The 17,615-nt window shown below is 45.7% G+C and overlaps 1 protein-coding gene across 1 annotated transcript; it reads right to left on the bottom strand.

Moving 5' to 3' along the window:
• Positions 1–499: 499 nt before the first annotated feature.
• LOC124665846 (probable potassium transporter 3) lies at positions 500–17,142 on the bottom strand. The gene is made up of 8 exons (XM_047203214.1): positions 16,638–17,142; positions 16,486–16,511; positions 16,336–16,360; positions 16,042–16,305; positions 15,765–15,817; positions 2,084–2,201; positions 1,708–1,962; positions 500–1,632 (listed from the first exon to the last, which is right to left on the bottom strand). Exons 1-8 carry the CDS (start codon positions 17,140–17,142, stop codon positions 500–502), a joined length of 2,379 nt encoding a protein of 792 aa, XP_047059170.1.
• Between the last annotated feature and the right edge of the window lie 473 nt (positions 17,143–17,615).

Raw genomic sequence — 17,615 nt, 5'->3', positions numbered from 1 at the left:
TCGTGATGTATTACATTCATGGCAATATTACATTCATGGCAATCGCAAGCATAGTGAAAACGAGTATCTAGATTGTGTGTATGGGTGGTTGAGGGTTCTTATATTGCCTGTTAAGTTAGTTCACTCGGTGCAACACACGGGCAATTGTGCTAGTGTAATAGTAAAGATATAGATTTATTTGAGAGAACCAACCTGAGGTTGGGTGGTTAGGTGGGTGGTTAGTACTCAGCACTACCGCAGTTCAAACCCCAGGTTTGACATATGTGTGTCTCATAAAGGCGGAATATTTATTCAGTGGGAGGCGACGTTCCCGTCAGCGAGGTGCCTGTGGTGACTTCGTCAATTTCAAGATCCAATCCGCCAGCTCAGTCTTCCGGAGGTGCTCATAGGGGTAGGATGTGCGTGTGTGAGTGTGTGTGCGTGTATGTGAGCGTCTACGTTTGTACCGTGTTTCTAAAAAAAAAGATATAGATTTATTTATTTAATTAAACAATCAATCTTATACATAGTAGATCATGCCTACTTCGATGAGGCTGATATGCGGTATGTTGAGCGCCACGGCGGGGCCCCTGCTGTTTTTCCGGAGGAAGTTGTATGCCACATCGATGGCGAACTTCTTAAACACGTTGGAGCTCTTCCTTGCCTTGATGTACGAGTGCCCCATGATGTATGCCACGCCGGCGTGCTTGGCCTCCACGATCACGCTCAGCTCCTCCTTCACCCTCGGGTCCACGTACTCGCCCGCCATCTCCGAGATCTCGAACCGGACACGACGTTGGTTGGCAAACCCCGGCGACTCGGACTCGTACATGTTTTGCAGCGACTGGAGCGTATCCGACTTGTGCACGTCCGCGGCAGCCGTGGCCGCGCGCACCACCACGCTCTCCTCACCGTCCATTAATGGCTCCCGTACCAGGAGCCCCGTACGTGCGAGGTCGCTTGGGCGCGTGATCACGGTCATCCTGCCCTCAACCGACGCGGCGCCGTCGCTGTTGCGGTTGGCGTTCTCGGCGGCCTCGGCTGCCTCCATCTGCACAAACTCGGCGATGCGGAGCACGAGGTCGTTCTCGAAGTCGCTGTCGTCGCCGAGCACGTCCTTGTAGCCGTAGCGGACGACGCAGCGGTACATGTGGAAGTCGCGCGGGCCGACGCGGCCCACCAGGTGCCGCTCCTCCGGCCGGACGTGTGGGATGGGCACGGCCTTGACGCACACGAAGACGAGCACCTGGTGGAACGCCGGAAGGTTGGTGACGAAGTGCGAGAACACTGCCGGCACGCCAGTGGCGAGCTCGCTGTAGATGAGGCCGATGCCGGGCACGCGCACGATGCCGAGGCTGGGGCCCAGCGCGTGGATCCACCTCAGGGACACCTTGTTCTGCACGTCGAACGTGTGCTTTAATCGCGTGCCGTAGTGCCACACGTACATGATAGCCACGAACACGAGTGACAGTGCCAGCGGCAGCCACCCGCCCTGTGGCACCTTCATCAGGGCCGCCGACAGGTACGCCGCCTCCACGACGCCAAAGGCCAACAGGAAGAGCGTCGCCAGGATGAAGCCCTGCTGCCACACGAAGACGATCACCATTGACATGAGGAGCGTGGTCACCACCATCACACCGGCGCACGCCATTCCTGTATTCAAATAGAGAGCCTTTCATTCTCAGCCAAACAAATGTACTCAATGCGAGGCCCGTTTGCGTTACTTACCGTATGCGTTACCGATGAGCATGGTGTCGCGGAAGCCGACCGTGACGGCGAGACACACGAGCATGAGGATCCAGTTGATCTCGGGGCTATAGATCTGACCGTGGATGCGGTTGGACGTGTGGACGATCTTGACACGCGGGAAGCAGCCCAGTGCAGTGCACTGCCGCACGATGGAGAAGGTGGCCGAGATCACTGCCTGGCTTCCCACGATCGCCGCTAGCGTCGCGATCACCAACACCGGCCAGAACAAGGTCCCTGCAGCAAAATTTCATTCACGTCGTCGTTTGGTCACATCCCCTCGTAATGCAAAAAATCAACTTGCTTATATAGCTTGTGTGATTTAACTGTTTTCATGGTGAATAGGCATTTTAATTACTGGGTATGGACTGGAAGAATATGAAGTGGATGTCGCAGTCTGGAGTTTTGGACAGGAAGGCCGCCTGCCCCATGTACTGCAGCACCAAGCACGGATAGATCAGGCCAACAAAGGCTACCTGTTAATGACACGTACATGACATCGATGGTTCATGATACTTTTTAGATAAACGGTATATAGAAACTATCAATTACATCCAGCTCTCTGCCAATATCACGTCAGGAGCTAGTTAGAACAATTCAAGCAGATCCCCTAAATTTACCTAAACTGTAAAATAACCGATAGTTTTCAGTTGTCGTGAAAAAAAGACGTGTAGATCAGACCCCATCAACATGCACGAAATATAGTTTTTTTTTACACGGGTCAGAAAAAAACTCCTCGCCCGAACTGGGCATTCGCGTGTTGCGCGGCCAAATCGAGCACGACCTCTATCCGTGCGGAGCCAGTTGGCGTGCTGAATTTTCCCATCCCCTCCTCCGCCTCCTTTCTTCCTCGCCTCTTCCTTCCATTGCGATGCCGCCGCTGCATCACGCCATCTATCTCGGCCACAATGACCATGCCCCACTGCTCGTGAATGCCCCGCACCCCGCCGCATCGGTAGAAGGTCAAATCTCGCGGGTTGGCCATGCTTCTTCCACGGCGGAAGACTCTTCACTGGCGGACAGGGATGTGTCGCGGGGCTTCCATTCGGCTGCACCCTTGACCTTGGCCACCGGATTCGACCTCTCTGGAGCTCCTTCTTTCGCCTTGGGCATTTCCGCCACCGGAATCGACCGCATCGACCCACCTCCGTAAGGTATGGTTTGTGCTTGTTCTTGGAGTTCGACCTATTCCGCTGGATTCAATTTTGAGCTTGTAATTTCTTTCTGAGGACTCATAGTCTTCAAACGATTCAGACCTCGACAATTTTCTCAACGACGATGACACCGAACATATGATCCTCATCCTTGCTGCGAAGGAGCTTCAAGATAGTTTCAACGTCAAAAAGCGAGTGCGTACCAGTGGCTGGACACGTTTTCATCAAGCGGAACCGAGCACTCAGCCACGCCGCACCCATGAAAGACTACTTGCCGAGGTACCGACATACCCGCCACATTTTTTTCGTAGAAGGTACCGGACGGGCCGTAGTTTGTTCGTCAGCATAGTCAAAGCTTGCGAGGCCAATGCTCGATATTTTACTCGCATGTGAAACGGTGCCGGCTCCATATGGGGTTTACCTCTATTAAGAAATCTCAGCAGGTATGCATATGCTTGCATATGGCATCCACGCACTGGTGAAGATACAACCATTGAAGATGTTTGGATGTTTGGCAAAGTGATGATTCATGTGTTTGGTTTGTTGTATCTTCGATCTCCAAACAAAGATGATATACAAAGGTTGATGGCAATGAATGAAAAGAGAGAGTGGCCAGGAATGATCATGAGTGTTGATTGTATGCATCGATGGAACAACTGCCGATGGCATGACATGGTGAGTATTGCAGTAAAGGTTGTGATGCCACCATTGTGCTTGAGGCCATGGCCTCAACAGACTTGTGGATTTGGCATTGCTTCTTTGGATTGCGGAGATCACTCAATGAAATCAATATCTTGCATAGATCCTATTTGTTCGCTAGTGGAGATGCTCGGCTTGCAACTACAAAATCAATGGGCATGAATACACCATGTGCTACTATCTTGCCAGCGGTGTCTATCCAGATTGGGCAATGATTGTGAATACCATCCACCCCCTCCCAAATAAGCTCACTTTGCCAAGGCAAGAAGCATTCCGAAAGGACATTGAAAGAGCTTTTGGTCTTTAGAAAGCTCGGATTGTCATTATACAAGGTTCAACTCGTTTTTGGGACAAAAACCCTCAACAATATCATGAAATGTTGTGTGATTCTTCATAATATGATCATCGCAGAGTAGAGAGGGTTAAACTTGAAGTTCTTCTATGACAATGTTAGTAGCCGTCTGGAACCACAAAGAAACCCTCGCAGTCAAGCATTTCTTGAGACACATCGGGTAATTCAAGATTCGGCCACACATACACAGCTCAACCTTGATCTCATCGATCACCGAGTGGTAGATACATGACATAAATTGGTGTTCCTCCTTCATTCATTTCATTTCCTATTTATTTGTGTGTGAGGTGAAAATTTTATTTGGCCCCGGAACCATTCATTATTTGTTTAATATTTGGTTTGAACTATGGTTGTAATGTGATTTGAGGAGCATTGTAATTTGGATGATTATTGTCAGTTGTGATGTCTAAAATATTCATTTGTTTTGTTCAATTTGATGTCATATTGTCGAATTTGATGTTTACGGTTTTGGTTTGAAGTCTGCGGCAACCAATTAGATGTCATAAACCAAAATTATAAAACATAATATGCGAATATTCTGTTTTATAGTCTTGATTTACGGGATCTGAATTGTCACGGCCCGCGCAAGTGCATAAATGTGTTTACCACGACATGTACTTGTGCCTTAACAGGTTACGATTTATGGGATCTACTAGAGTTTCTCTTAAAACATCAAGTATGCACACAACCAATTTATTCATTTAAAAAAAGACCAAGAAAACATCTACAACAAACTTTAGCATCAACGACCAACATGAGAGGTACACCAACAAGTAAGCTTTCAAGAAAGTAATGACAAACGAAATACCAAATCATGGTTTTCCACCCAAAGAGAAATCTGAAAAAACTTTAGGCAATGTGTGCAATAAGGAAATGTCGTGTAAAGGACAACATTGCTAGTTTCAACCAATGAAGGTCTTACCTAGAGCATTCACCCTTGGGACTCGAGACCAAACACTTAGAGTGTGCCACGTAATCGAGGTGGATCTATGCTGCCACTACCTCGTGATCCATCATTGCACAACTGCATAGTATGGTCTTGATGGATGGTGATTGCATTTTGCATCATGTTCTGTCTTAAGATTTTTTTTTTTGCATCAGTAGTGTTAGGAAATTTTTTATTTTAGCATGCTCGCGTGCACCTATTATGTGTGTTTACTAGGATCCCTCAAATAAAGAGGATGATGGAAAAAAAATCAATTAGAGAAATTGTTTTTTTACAAAAACATGTTGATCTAAAGCAATAAATACCTTTCTTACAATTATCCAAGCGAGGGAGCAAATTCATTGAACTCCACCTCCGGCTAGTTTAATGACCAACATTACGACGGGGGCCTGCCGTAACCGCCGCCGTACCAGACACCGTTGGAACCTTCTTCTTATATACTTTCACCCTATGCGATCGGATTAGAAGTTAGACATACAGAGAAGCCACATAACAGAAAAACCTCACCTCCTTACGGGATCTAGAGGGGTAACCCGCAGAAGGGCATTCATCTCCACTATAGCTTGGATCTTGTAGGCTCTGACATCGATATTCATCATCATCTACATCGTCATCACCTTTCATCCATCTTGTTGTAATTCCTAACCGTAGTGCGGATTTGCATTTGTACTCGTTTAATCCTTCATACTCCATTTATATCATTATTTTGATGATTTTGTTTGCCTTGTTCCCTTTGTTCTTCGGGAGGTGGAGAAACCGTTGCGTAACCATGAATTGAAATAAATATTATATTTTGTTTACTTGTATAAGTATGCAGTAAATTTACTCAATTATATTGTGTGAACATCGATTGCATAGTATTTCGGCCCCCGGGGAGTTGAAGGAAGTTATCGTCATGTACTCGGTTAGTGTTTGGTGCGCAATCGGGAGATGATTCATCGCCGACATTAGCCATGTATTAACGATAAATCATGGATACCCAATAGTGTATATCCGTAACCATGGGTAGACCCTTAATTTCTAGTGTACTCATGTTGCTTGCTATGGAGGACTAGCTATGGTAAGGAGGGGTGTGATGAGGGAGACTTCTGGGCACACCTTTATGTGGGTCTTTGTGCATGCAGACGCATACAAATAAGACATACTACACCTTAATCATATTCTATTAATGCTAGTGGTGATTCTCCAGCACCCTGAGAATAATTTTAGCCATGTTGTAGTTTCATTACTATTTACATCACTTAATCACTATTTGCACTTTGTACTTGCTTTCTTTTAACATTGCTTTGCTCTCAACACAAACACTTCAACACACCCTTACTTGGGATCGAGGATAACTTGCAGGTACACTTTTATAAAACCATAACGAGGGGCATAAAGACCACTCCGTGGTTTGATACTAGCTTTTAATTTGAAACTAGAACCATAGAAGACGTGCACTTGTAGGCATCAATGAAATTACATAGCCACATAGCTGGAACCATGTGAGTGCAACATCTTGTTGAGCAGCCCCTGTAGATGGCCAACATCAACCTCGATCATTTGATGTCGGCGATCCATCCATGTAGAGTTGATATCTACGACAACCATGGGAGTCACCTTGGACAATACACAAATTCCCCCATACTCGACAATTTTTTTTGGATGGCACAAGCGAATAGTACCTAAAAGAGTTTTCTGGCCAGCCGATGCTATTTCTTAGTGGCTATCAAGGAGGCAAATGTTTATGCATCGTGACAACTACATACCGACACATAATTTATAGTGTTGTGCTAGCTCGCATACGGTAGAAATTCTTTTTTATGCCGCGCTCGAGTGACAGTAGGGGCATTATAGATGTGTGTTGTCCATTCTAAGGAATGTTAAAAGTGGATTGAGTGATGTAGAGTGGTCAAGCACTTCCTACTGATTGTTCAACAATGTCTCGCAGCCAAGCATGGCCCAGCAACATAGAGCAGAGCCTATCCTTTAGGATGAATCATTATGGACCCCATGTTCAAATGGGATCCACATAGTTGATTGCCTTTGTTCTAGGAACTATAAAACAAACCCTAAACCCCACTTCCTAGTCCCATTGTCTATATAAATACATGGAAACCCTTGTCCCAGTCTCCACCCCTCATTCATTCCACCGTATGACTCCCACTCAAACCCTAGATATCATCCACTATGGTCCACCACTTCTACACACACTCCCCATTTCTCCCTCCATTCCCTAATCGACAAGTAAAACCGTAGATCTCACCAACTACCATCCCATGTGTTCAGAATATGCCCTAGAGGCAATCTTGTGTATGATGTAATTCGATACATCCCAAATGTATCTACTTTTCCAAGCACTTTGCTTAATGAATTACTCCAGAATCTCACCATACTTGGATAAAAATTGTTGAATCTGATGTTGTTTTTAGCAAAGTATCCTTTTTGTCAAGTTTTCGCAGGAAATAAAATCGGGGAAAATACCACGAAAGTTTATCACGAGAGGGGAACCACCAGGCCCGAACGAGGCCAGGTGGCGCGCCCTAACTCTTTGGGCGTGCCACCTGTGCATGTTCGGCCCTCGGTCGTAGTCTCGCCTCCCCCCTTCACGTGGTACCTTATATACCCTAAAAACCTACCCCCTTGGAGGGCGCGAAACAAAGTGCCGCCAAGACCACGATCTTCATTTCGGGAGTTAGATTGATCCTGCTCTCCACCCCGGGGAGAGGGATTTAGAGGGCTTCTTCATCATCACCGCCATGGACATCATCACCAACCATCATGGACTCAGTCTCCATCACCATGAGTGAGTAGTTCTCTGTAGGCTTAAGAAGTGGATGGGTTTTGGATGAGATTGACCATGTAATCCTCCATATGTATCGAGATTTTAGGTGTTCGTCTTGAAGATATTCATGTATGAGTGTTGGTACACCTTTGCTATGTTTAATGCTTGTTACTAGGGCCCGAGTGACATGATTTCAGTACTGAACCTATATTTCTTTATCAGATATATGAGGTTGGTATTTATCTGCAAGGTGTGTTACTTGTTATTATGTTGACCCTGCGAATCCCTAAGGTGTCAGGAAGGAAAAAACAAGGGGAAGATGTAATAATTTCGAGGGTTATGTGTGTTCATGAATCTTAATGCTTTGTTTTGGGTAGACCTTAATTGCTTGTAGTTCCAAGTTGGCCCCGGTGAAATGGGCAAGCCGGAAAAAAGATGATATGCAAACTCTCTTAGTTAGTACCCATAACTATATTTGGATCACGGACCTACACACAACTGAATTAGAGATGAGTGCTATGTTAGTTGGATTACATTACATGATCAATACCATCCATACATTACCACATTGCTGACTCATGCCTACGCCTTTAGCCACTAAAAGTTTCACATTACTTCTTCCAGTGAAAACTGGAAATCTGCTGTTGTTATTTACTGTTTTCTTTTACTTCTTTAAATCTATGCATGTGCCATTGCCACTATGGTCTATTAGCACATTAAAGAAGAAAGTGGATTACGTAACATTGGAACTGAAATCTTAGAATCCAATTTTTTGGATGCTAGCTTGTTGATTAACATGGATATTCTTGTTGGAGTGTGGTGGAAAGATTTCTTTAAGTATAAGTATATGGTTAAGCAAGGTGTTTTTGCTTGCAATGTGCTTCCTCGCCTTGATTGTTTTGACGGGTTATCAAACAAATGGATCATCAAGCAAGAGGAACATGAGTGGGAGTTGGCTCCCGCGACTTCACAGGACGACACATGGCCCGAGGAAGCCCCTGAGCCTCCTCATCGGGAGGAGTTGGAGGAGGTACCTGTGCATCCAAAAGCGGAGTGGTATGAGCCAGCACCACAGCAGCATGAGTGGTACGTGCCTGCACCACGTCAGCAAGAGTGGCAAGCACCGCCTAAGCAAGAGTGGCAAGCACCGCTCGCACCGGATGCCCGGGGTTCGCACCGCCGCGCCCTACTACCAGCCTAGGGAAGGATCTTCTTCCCAATGGGGGAATGAAGATGCTTCTTCACGATGGGGCAGCTAGGACCCTTCTTCGATGATGGATTGCACGGTTGGGGGCCCGGCTCCGACCATCCCGGCTATTAGCTTCGCCCCAAGCTTGGGGGAGTATGTGTCCTTTGCCTTTCTCTATTGTATATTGTCATGCTAGTTTCTATTCAGTTTTTTTGCATTGTAGTTTTTGTTTAGTTCACCATTTGAAGAACCTAAAAAGAATTCCACTTTCTATTTTTTTCATTTTGATTTCTTGCGAACGAAAACCTTAAAACCCCAAAAAGATTTTCGCTTTCTAGTTTTTGCATTTTTCTTTCGTTTCAAACAAAAATCTGAAAAACCAAAAAGGTTTGTTTTGCTTATTTTGCATGCTTGTTGCATCTTTGTTTTTTTTACAACTCCAAAACTTCAAAAACACAAAATATTTATGTTTTGCTTCTAAAATAGAAAAAGTAGTTGCAGATTTCTGCATGCTAGTCTTCACCGTTTGATTTTTAATTCCTGGCATGTAACTCTGATTGGGCTGAAATTTTCGCAGGAATTTAAAACTTGTCATCCCATACTCATAACAAATTGGCAAAAATTCCTGGGATTTTTAAGTGGGACTAAAAAGGGTTGCACAGCTGCTGGAATTTATTGACATATTTTGTTTTTCATCACTAAAAGTGGCTAATTGAATTTTCTATTGGTCCCAAATAAATTCTATACTTCTATATGGATCCCAGGCACATGATACACCTTATTGTAATCATATTTTTAAGGTTGCTAATGTAATAATGAGATGCTTTGAGTGAACCAAGTTTAAATCTCGTAATTCTATATTTGAGCTTGTTGCGCAGTTCTAGCTGGGAGAGGAAGACCAACGACCGTGAAACTATATGTGAGGATCGATAAAAGAGGTATGACACCTTTGCTGTATTCATGTATGGAATTTAACGATAGCAAATACTTATGCATAGTTTCATCAATACTTGGGAAAGTGATATTAGATGTCTACTATTTTCGTGTTCTCCTCTCTATTTATGATGCAAGTGAGATATTATTGAGGAATCTATTTATACATGATTGAGAGATAGTGGTTTTGAGTAAATTATACGCGTCCCATCATACTTCGTATTGTGGACTTGGCACATATTCAATGATGAATTATATTCCTATGTGTCTTTAAAATATGAAGGTTGATGTCGGTGTGACACTCCAGCCCTTTAAATGGCGGAACTCACTTTGAAACCTATATAAGTCGGTTGATAGTATATTTGGTTGACCAACAATTTTTGTTTTTAGCCCCGAACCATTGAGCCACATCGTAGAGAATGAAAAAGAAAAGAGAAAAGCAAAAAGAGAAGGAAAATAAAAAAAAAGATTAAGAGAAAAATGTGAGAGAGAGTTAGGAGGATGCTCGCCGTCTGTTGTACATGTTGTGCCGCTATGGATGGCCTATAGTAGAGATACACATCTCCTTTGGTCCTTTGTACAGGCGGCATGGAGGTACCTCATTGTGCTACTCGTGAGAGAAGAGCAATGGGCCGCTAACAAAAGCCATGCCTAATCATGGTGAAAGTTTCAGCAAAGAGCATCCTAAAATTAGAAGAGTGAAAAAAGAGAGATTGAGAAAATAAAGAAAAAAGTGAGGAAATAAGGAGAAGAAATAGTACCCAATGAGTTTGCTACTTTGTAGACAGAAAGGGCTAAAACTAAGAAGTGCCCGCTGACTTACACTTTTATTCTAAAAAGGGATGCACCCTTCCACTCATAAGGTGTTAAAGCTAATAAGCAAAACACCTACCTTGACATTCCACCTTACGGTCAACCAAAAATACTAGCTTCTTACTCGCGTATGAGTCCTCTATGAGAGTCTCGAATGTTAAACGACTGGAAGGACACGACATCTCCCATTATTTGGTTTTGCAATGCAAGTATGATGAAATTACTAGTCAACAATTGAAGGAATCAAAATGTCTCAACAACCTTGCTCATGATTCAATCAAATGCAATGCTATAACTTTACTTTTTTCTACTACCAATTAATCTTGTCCAAATAGTGTTGCCATATAGTACCTCTTTTACACCACGCATAGATAGAGGAACATGAACATAGTGCATATTTAGTAACACTTTGTCATTCATTTGTGAAGCTATGTATCGAATACTTGTCATGTTAAAGTCTTTTATCGCTGTTACACTACGTTTGATTTGTTTGAGGACAAACAACAAGCTAAACTTGGGGGAGTTGATACATCCCAAATGTATCTACTTTTCCAAGAACTTTGCTTAATGAATTACTCCGGAATCTCACCATACTTGGATAAAAACTCCTGAATCTGATGTTGTTTTTCGCAAAGTCTCCTTTTTGTCAAGTTTTCGTCGGAAATAAAATCGTGAAAATATACCATGGAAGTTTTTCACCAAAAGAAGAGACCTGGAGCGTTGGATCACGAGAGGGGAGCCACGAGACCCGAATGAGGGCCAGTGTGCTGCGCCCTAATCCTTTGGGCACGCCACCTAGGCCCGTTCGGCCCTCGGTCGTCGTATCGTCTCCCCCTTTCGCGTGGTGCCTTATATACCCTAAAAACCTACCCCCGGAGGGAGATGACGTTTCACGAAACAGCAGCGCCACCAAGACCACGATCTTCATTTCGGGGGTCAGATTGATCCTGCTCTTCATGTCGGGGAGAGGGATTTTGAGGGCCTCTTCATCATCATCGCCACCGACATCATCACCAACCATCATGGACTCACTCTCCATCACCATAAGTGAGTAGTTCTCTGTAGGCTTAAGAGGTGGATGGGTTTTGGATGAGATTGGTCATGTAATCCTCCATATGTATCGAGATTTTAGGTGCCCGTCTTGAAGATATTCATGTATGAGTGTTGGTACACCTTTGTTATGTCTAATGCTTGTTACTAGGGCCCGAGTGACATGATTTTAGTACTGAACCTATATTTCTTTATCATATATATGAGGTTGGTATTTATCTGCAAGGTGTATTACTTGTTATTATGTTGACCCTGCGAATCCCTAAGGTGACAGGTGGGGAAAGGGGAAGCTGTAATAATATTGAGGGTTATGTGTGTTCATGAATCTTAATACTTTGTTCCAGTCTATTCAAAAGGGTAGACCTTAATTGCTTGTAGTTCCAAGTTAGCCTCGGTGAAATGGGCAAGCAGGACAAAAGATGATATGCAAATTCTCTTAGTTAGTAAACTATATTTGGATCACGCACCTATACACAACTGAACTAGAGATGAGTGCCGTGTTAGTTGGATTACATTACATGATCAATACCATCCATACATTACCCAATTGCTTCCTCATGCCTATGCTTTTAGCCACCGAAAGTTTTACATTACTTTTTCCGTGAAAACTGGAAATCTGCGATGTTATTTACTATTTTCTTTTACTACTTTGAATCAACTACTATAAAATTACCACTTTCTTTGTGATTTTATTGATATACATGTGTGGTTTAGTCGAACTATAAATTTGGGTAATACTTCCAATCAAAGATTTCAGCAATCCCCTATACTTGTGGGCACCAAATTCCCAATGTATTCATGAAGTTATTAAGTTTTCCCTGCATGAACATGTTATATGTACCGTTGAATATGCGATTAGGTTGTGGAACTATATATTAATGTTGTTCATACTATATTGTGCTTTTTCATCGAGGTTGTGATGGGCACACAACTTAGACTAATGTGAAAATCGTCTAATGACTCGGCTCCACCTGTCATGGGCATGATGATGCCAATCTAACTTATACAGATTTGGCTAAACTATTTAATGAGTCAGACTAACCCATATTGAGATACAACACAGTTATAATGGAATACTTAGTCGTCATTTGTATGTCTCAATGGAATACTTAGACATGAGGATATCGCACGGTCCGGGTTGTGGATTGGCCGACTTAGGTTCTATCATGCATTATTTCGTGATAAGGAAATTATAAAGGTAGAGTTCGGGCCGTTTGGGAATCAAGCTCTGTGATGTGGATAATCAAGATGGGATATTTCCCCTTCAACTAGGGAGATATTCTGTAGGCTCTCTTAGATGATATGATTTGGAAGCATGCCATGTACGATCCGGTAAAGTGTTAACTGAGGCGGACGATTAAGAGTTAGTTGGATGAACGGCATATTATGAATCAAGAAGAGAATTGAGCTATTCAATGGGTGACTTAACTCACATATAGCTTGGCAAGGTATATCTTGAGGATAGATTTACTTGAACGAAGGTCACATTGGAAAGATTTGTCACCCTGACTCTATGGTACTTGGTAGTTGGCATGTTCTTCTAGGAGCCACTTGCCAATTGATCGGTTGTCGTCGAACTCCAACCGTGTCCGACTATCGCGATCCCGTGGGGTCGCACACTTAAGAGTAAGGAGCGAGTCGGGTGTGATCCAACTAAAAGTTAGTCGGCTAGGTTGGACCGTAGCCGGAGTAGGATTGTGTCGGCTGGGTTCGACTCACTACCGACTAGATTAGGTTCCACACTTCCTCCCCTATATATAGTGGAGGTGGTAGCATGCGACAAAGACGGTGAAACCACATCCATGTATTGGGAACTCTAATGCATCCATTCTAGTCCAGCCGCCGTCATACCAGACTTAGCAGTTCACCGCCGGTGCTCCTCTTCGTACGTGGTGATCCCGGCAGAGATGATTGTGAGCGTAATGAGACTGAGGGTCTTCCAGGTTACGTCGTGGCGCATGGGCCTGGGCCCACCGGTCGGAGATTTAGCCGGTGACAAGGCTAAGGCGTAAAGTGTGCTACACAAGAAATGATTTGGCGTGCACTTAGCATGTACGAATCGTGACAAGTTACGTGTGATACTACTGAATCTTGCCCTTACCGTAGGCACCCTTGTGGTGGACAAGCACTATTGTACAAGGCCAATCCAAGCCAACGGACAAGAAGAACATGACAAAGGGATCGAGGAGCAACCCCGGCCATCCTCCCGGGCACCCCGAAAGATGCCGAGGAGCGACGGATCCGGGCAACCAGGCCAAGCTGTGGCCTAGATTGCCCCTAGAAGGACCAGAATATCACCTCTCCTAGGCCAAGAGCGGCCCGAGAACGAAGGTCAACTTAGCCTCAACCTTGGGAACAAGCGACACGCATGCGTCCCTATGTGCCATCATGGCATAGGCAGACAAAGGTGGCAGCTCGCTTCCCGAATTGTCACGCCGCCATCGAGTGTGTTAGCGTACCGCTCGTGGCCATCTATTGGGCACCGGCACCGCCCATCTGCCCGACGGCCGTGTGGCCTCAATTGAATTGATTCCGGAAAAGCCCTTAGGCAGTGCTTGGACTAGCCATTGTGGTGGTCCCTTGTGGTATAAAAGGAGGCGCCTCACCGGCGTAGGAGAGGTTCGGCCAATTCAAGTGAGCCATTCGAGAAGAGAGGTTCGGCCAATTCAAGTGAGCCATTCGAGAAGAGAAGAACTTAGTTGTTAGAAATGAGAGAACCAGAGCTGTGTTGAGGAGATCATACGTGAGAAAGAGGAAGCCCCGGGAGGTGTATAAGCTATCGAAAGCGTTCTCCCAGCACTCGCAGTGTTCATCATCTTGTACACTATCCACCCTAGATAATCCACCAAAGCAGGACGTAGGGTTGTTACCCAAAGGGTGGCCCGAACCTGGGTAAAAAATGCTCGTGTGTGCTCTTTGCCCGTCTTAGCAGATTCCTAAGGCGGCATTGAGGTTTGAATGCCTTCGTGCCCACTACTGAACAAAACGGGGGTGTGATCATCCCCGATGTCAGTGTAGGCGAGACGCGACATCTGGCGCGCTAGGTAGGGGGAGCTCATCTTTCGGCTTCGACAACTTTCGTCATCAAGAACAACTTCCTGAGCATCGACGTCCGCATCGACGACAGCGTCATCGGCATCTTCTTAGGTTGCATCGTCATCAACCATGGCGCCGAAGAAGGGTTTTGGTGCTCGGACCAGCACTGCCGCGGCAGACACGCCCGATGTCGGGACTCGCTCTCTTGGTCTTGCTACGGCAGGGGATTAGGAGCCGAGCCTCGCGCGCAACGCACGGGCGCCTTTATGGGCTATGTAGAGCACTCCAACCCATGAACCGAGGGGTACCTCAAATCGGAGGACGAAACCCATCGACGTCGGTCGCACTCCTTAGAGACTAAGTCTATGATCCCGCCGCCGAGAGCAACACGTACAGCCAATGCATGCGTGAGCCGAAGGTAGCCCGCATCCGATCAGATCGAGCAAGCCACGAAAGGCTGCAAATTTCCTCTAGCCAGGGATTGGAAAGATTTGCCACCGTTGTCGTTGCCAAGAAACTGGAACAAATAAGGTTCACCGTCGCCGCAAAGAAGAGATCGAATAGTCTCCCCTATGTGACCCTCATTGTTGTCGACTCCACGCTCTGCTGCCACCTGGCCCCTGCAGCCACAGTGGCACATCTACCATCCAGAAGACCTGGAGTTGCCGCCCCAACGTCCAAACTCCGCCAATGTGCATGACGTTCAAGGCCATTGCAATGCGCCAGCCACGAGGACTCCTAATGCGCCAGTAGACTAGCGCGTCAGCGTTGTCTGCCGAAGACGATTTGCCTGCTGGCTTCCTCCTCCATCTTCAAGGTAGACCAAAAAAGGGATGAGAAAGGTGTGGCGGTTAGGATTTCACCCGGCCGCCGCCGTAGGAGCAACTTGGGCGACTCACGGAAAGGTCACAACTAATCTAATAAATACAAGACATGGTTCATTATAATATTACTCCATTCCGAAATGTAAGGCTTCTACTTTAGAACAGAGGTAATACCTCTTAACGGAGCTGAATCCTTAAATACCATGACACTGCCGTTATGATAAAAATAGACTGGAAAGGTAACAAATATAAGCTTAGGAGGCATGCATGCGGATGTACCCTTATGGATGTGGCTGTGAAGTGACCCAGATCTGCAAACATAGCTTCTGTGCCTGCATATATAGAAATGTACAAATTGATAGTGATCATTTCAGTTTAATAAAACAAAACAAAATAAGTCGGTCCATGTTTGTTTATAGTACTGCATTTGTTCCACATTAACTGACGCAGCTTTGGTCAAATTTAGTTTAGATATATGTATGTATCATCCAGACACGATTTAATACCGTTAATTTTGGGGAAAAATGGGTGACTTAATTTAGAACGGATGGAATACCTGTCATGGAGAGTAGCACTCCTCCAAGTGCAATCCAGCCTTCTTTGCCGGTCCTTAGGAAGAACCTGACAAGGTACGTCGGAGAGAGCGCGTAGAAAACCCTGGGGTTCCACACGACGATGTTGTAGATGCCGATCCCTCCCAAGCAGAGGAGCCAGACGATCACGACAGGCGCGAACAAGAAGGCGACGCGCTGCGTCCCCCACTGCTGCAGGGTGAAGAGGCACACCAGCACAATGCATGACATGATCACCACCTCACCTGCTCTTTTTTTTGCAGCAAATTAGCAGTGACGGTTAATTGCTCCAAGAAGTACTCCCTCCGGTATTTTTTAATTGACTCAGATTTAGTACAGCTTTGTACTAAATTCGAGTCAATTAAAAAGGACCGGATGGATAAAATTGCACGCAAACGCTCACCGTTTGTCAAAGCATGGCAATGGACTTGCAATCCAGAGAAGGACGAGAGCACTGGGACATACACGTACAATATCCGCCAAGGTCAGCAATCGTTGAAATCATGAAACTAGATAGCAGCAGGCAGCATCTAGCTAGCAAACTGAAATATTGTGGAGCAAGCAAATTTCGGGCACGCACCGGACATGGCCGGCGTGAGGACGCCATCACCGATGACCAGCGAGGCGCCGAAGAGGACCATGAGGAGCAGGAACGTGCGCGACTTGCTGTGCTTCTCGAGGAAGTGCCTAAGCGCCCTCAGGATGGGCGTGTCCTGCGCCGTGTAGCCTGGCTTGTAGTAGGTGGAGAGCTCCTCGTCGGCGGCCTGCTGGTTGGGCATCAGGCTGAACTTGGCATGCCGTACCAGTAGTGAGTAGAGCGCGAACGTGCCCCCTTCGCCGTTGTCGTCGGCGCTGAGGACGATGAAGACGTACTTGAGGAGAGGGATGAGGGTGATGGTCCAGAAGACGAGGGAGAAGACGCCGAAGATGGTCTCCTCGTCCTCGAAGCGCCGGAGCGAGCCGGAGAATGTGCTCTTGTACACGTACAGAGGCGACGTGCTCAGGTCGCCATACACCACGCCGCAGCTCTGGTACGCGAGAAGCAGCACGTGCTTGTAGTAGGATCTCCAGTGGCGCTGCAGCATCCATCGAGTCAACTCATTAGCGAACAGATATCGCTGGAATCGGCTGCTTAATTACAAGTTCAGCTTGAGTCGGAGCTACGCTGTCTGACTCTGTCGTAAGCTATTTTTAGCGAGGGTGTTAGGAATTAGCGGTGGAAAATAGCTAGTACTAATAACTAAGATGTGTGAGCTAGTTCTTCGTGGTATGCCATGCTCAGGCTCAGGTATCCCCGATCGCAGGATTCCATGAAGAATATAACGGCCGTGGTAGTCATGATTATCCCTTCCATCCATCGGATATTCGGATGTTCTTGTTCGTCCTTTTGCAGATGATACCAGCAGAACACATTCGAATCCAGAAGGCCGGACAAATTTAACACGTCAACATTAGCACATCCCCAGCAAGGAAAAATACATGAGCACATATAATGTAAACTCGATCATTACTGGATGTACTACCTCCATCCTAAAATATGTGACTCATGCAGATATAT

Source organism: Lolium rigidum, chromosome 6, assembly GCF_022539505.1.
Source record: "Lolium rigidum isolate FL_2022 chromosome 6, APGP_CSIRO_Lrig_0.1, whole genome shotgun sequence".
Lineage (NCBI taxonomy): Eukaryota > Viridiplantae > Streptophyta > Magnoliopsida > Poales > Poaceae > Lolium > Lolium rigidum.
This window is presented reverse-complemented; position numbering and strand designations above follow the sequence as displayed.

Bases quoted from the DNA above. Each gene is read 5' to 3' on its own strand.
- LOC124665846 (XM_047203214.1), bottom strand. From the start codon at position 17,142: ATGCTGCAGCGCCACTGGAGATCCTACTACAAGCACGTGCTGCTTCTC. The intron at 16,361-16,485 runs GTCCATTGCCAT...AAAATACCGGAG, and splicing joins CGTCCTTCTCTGGATTGCAA to GGAGTACTTCTTGGAGCAAT. The intron at 1,633-1,707 runs GTAAGTAACGCA...ATTTGAATACAG, and splicing joins GCTCATCGGTAACGCATACG to GAATGGCGTGCGCCGGTGTG.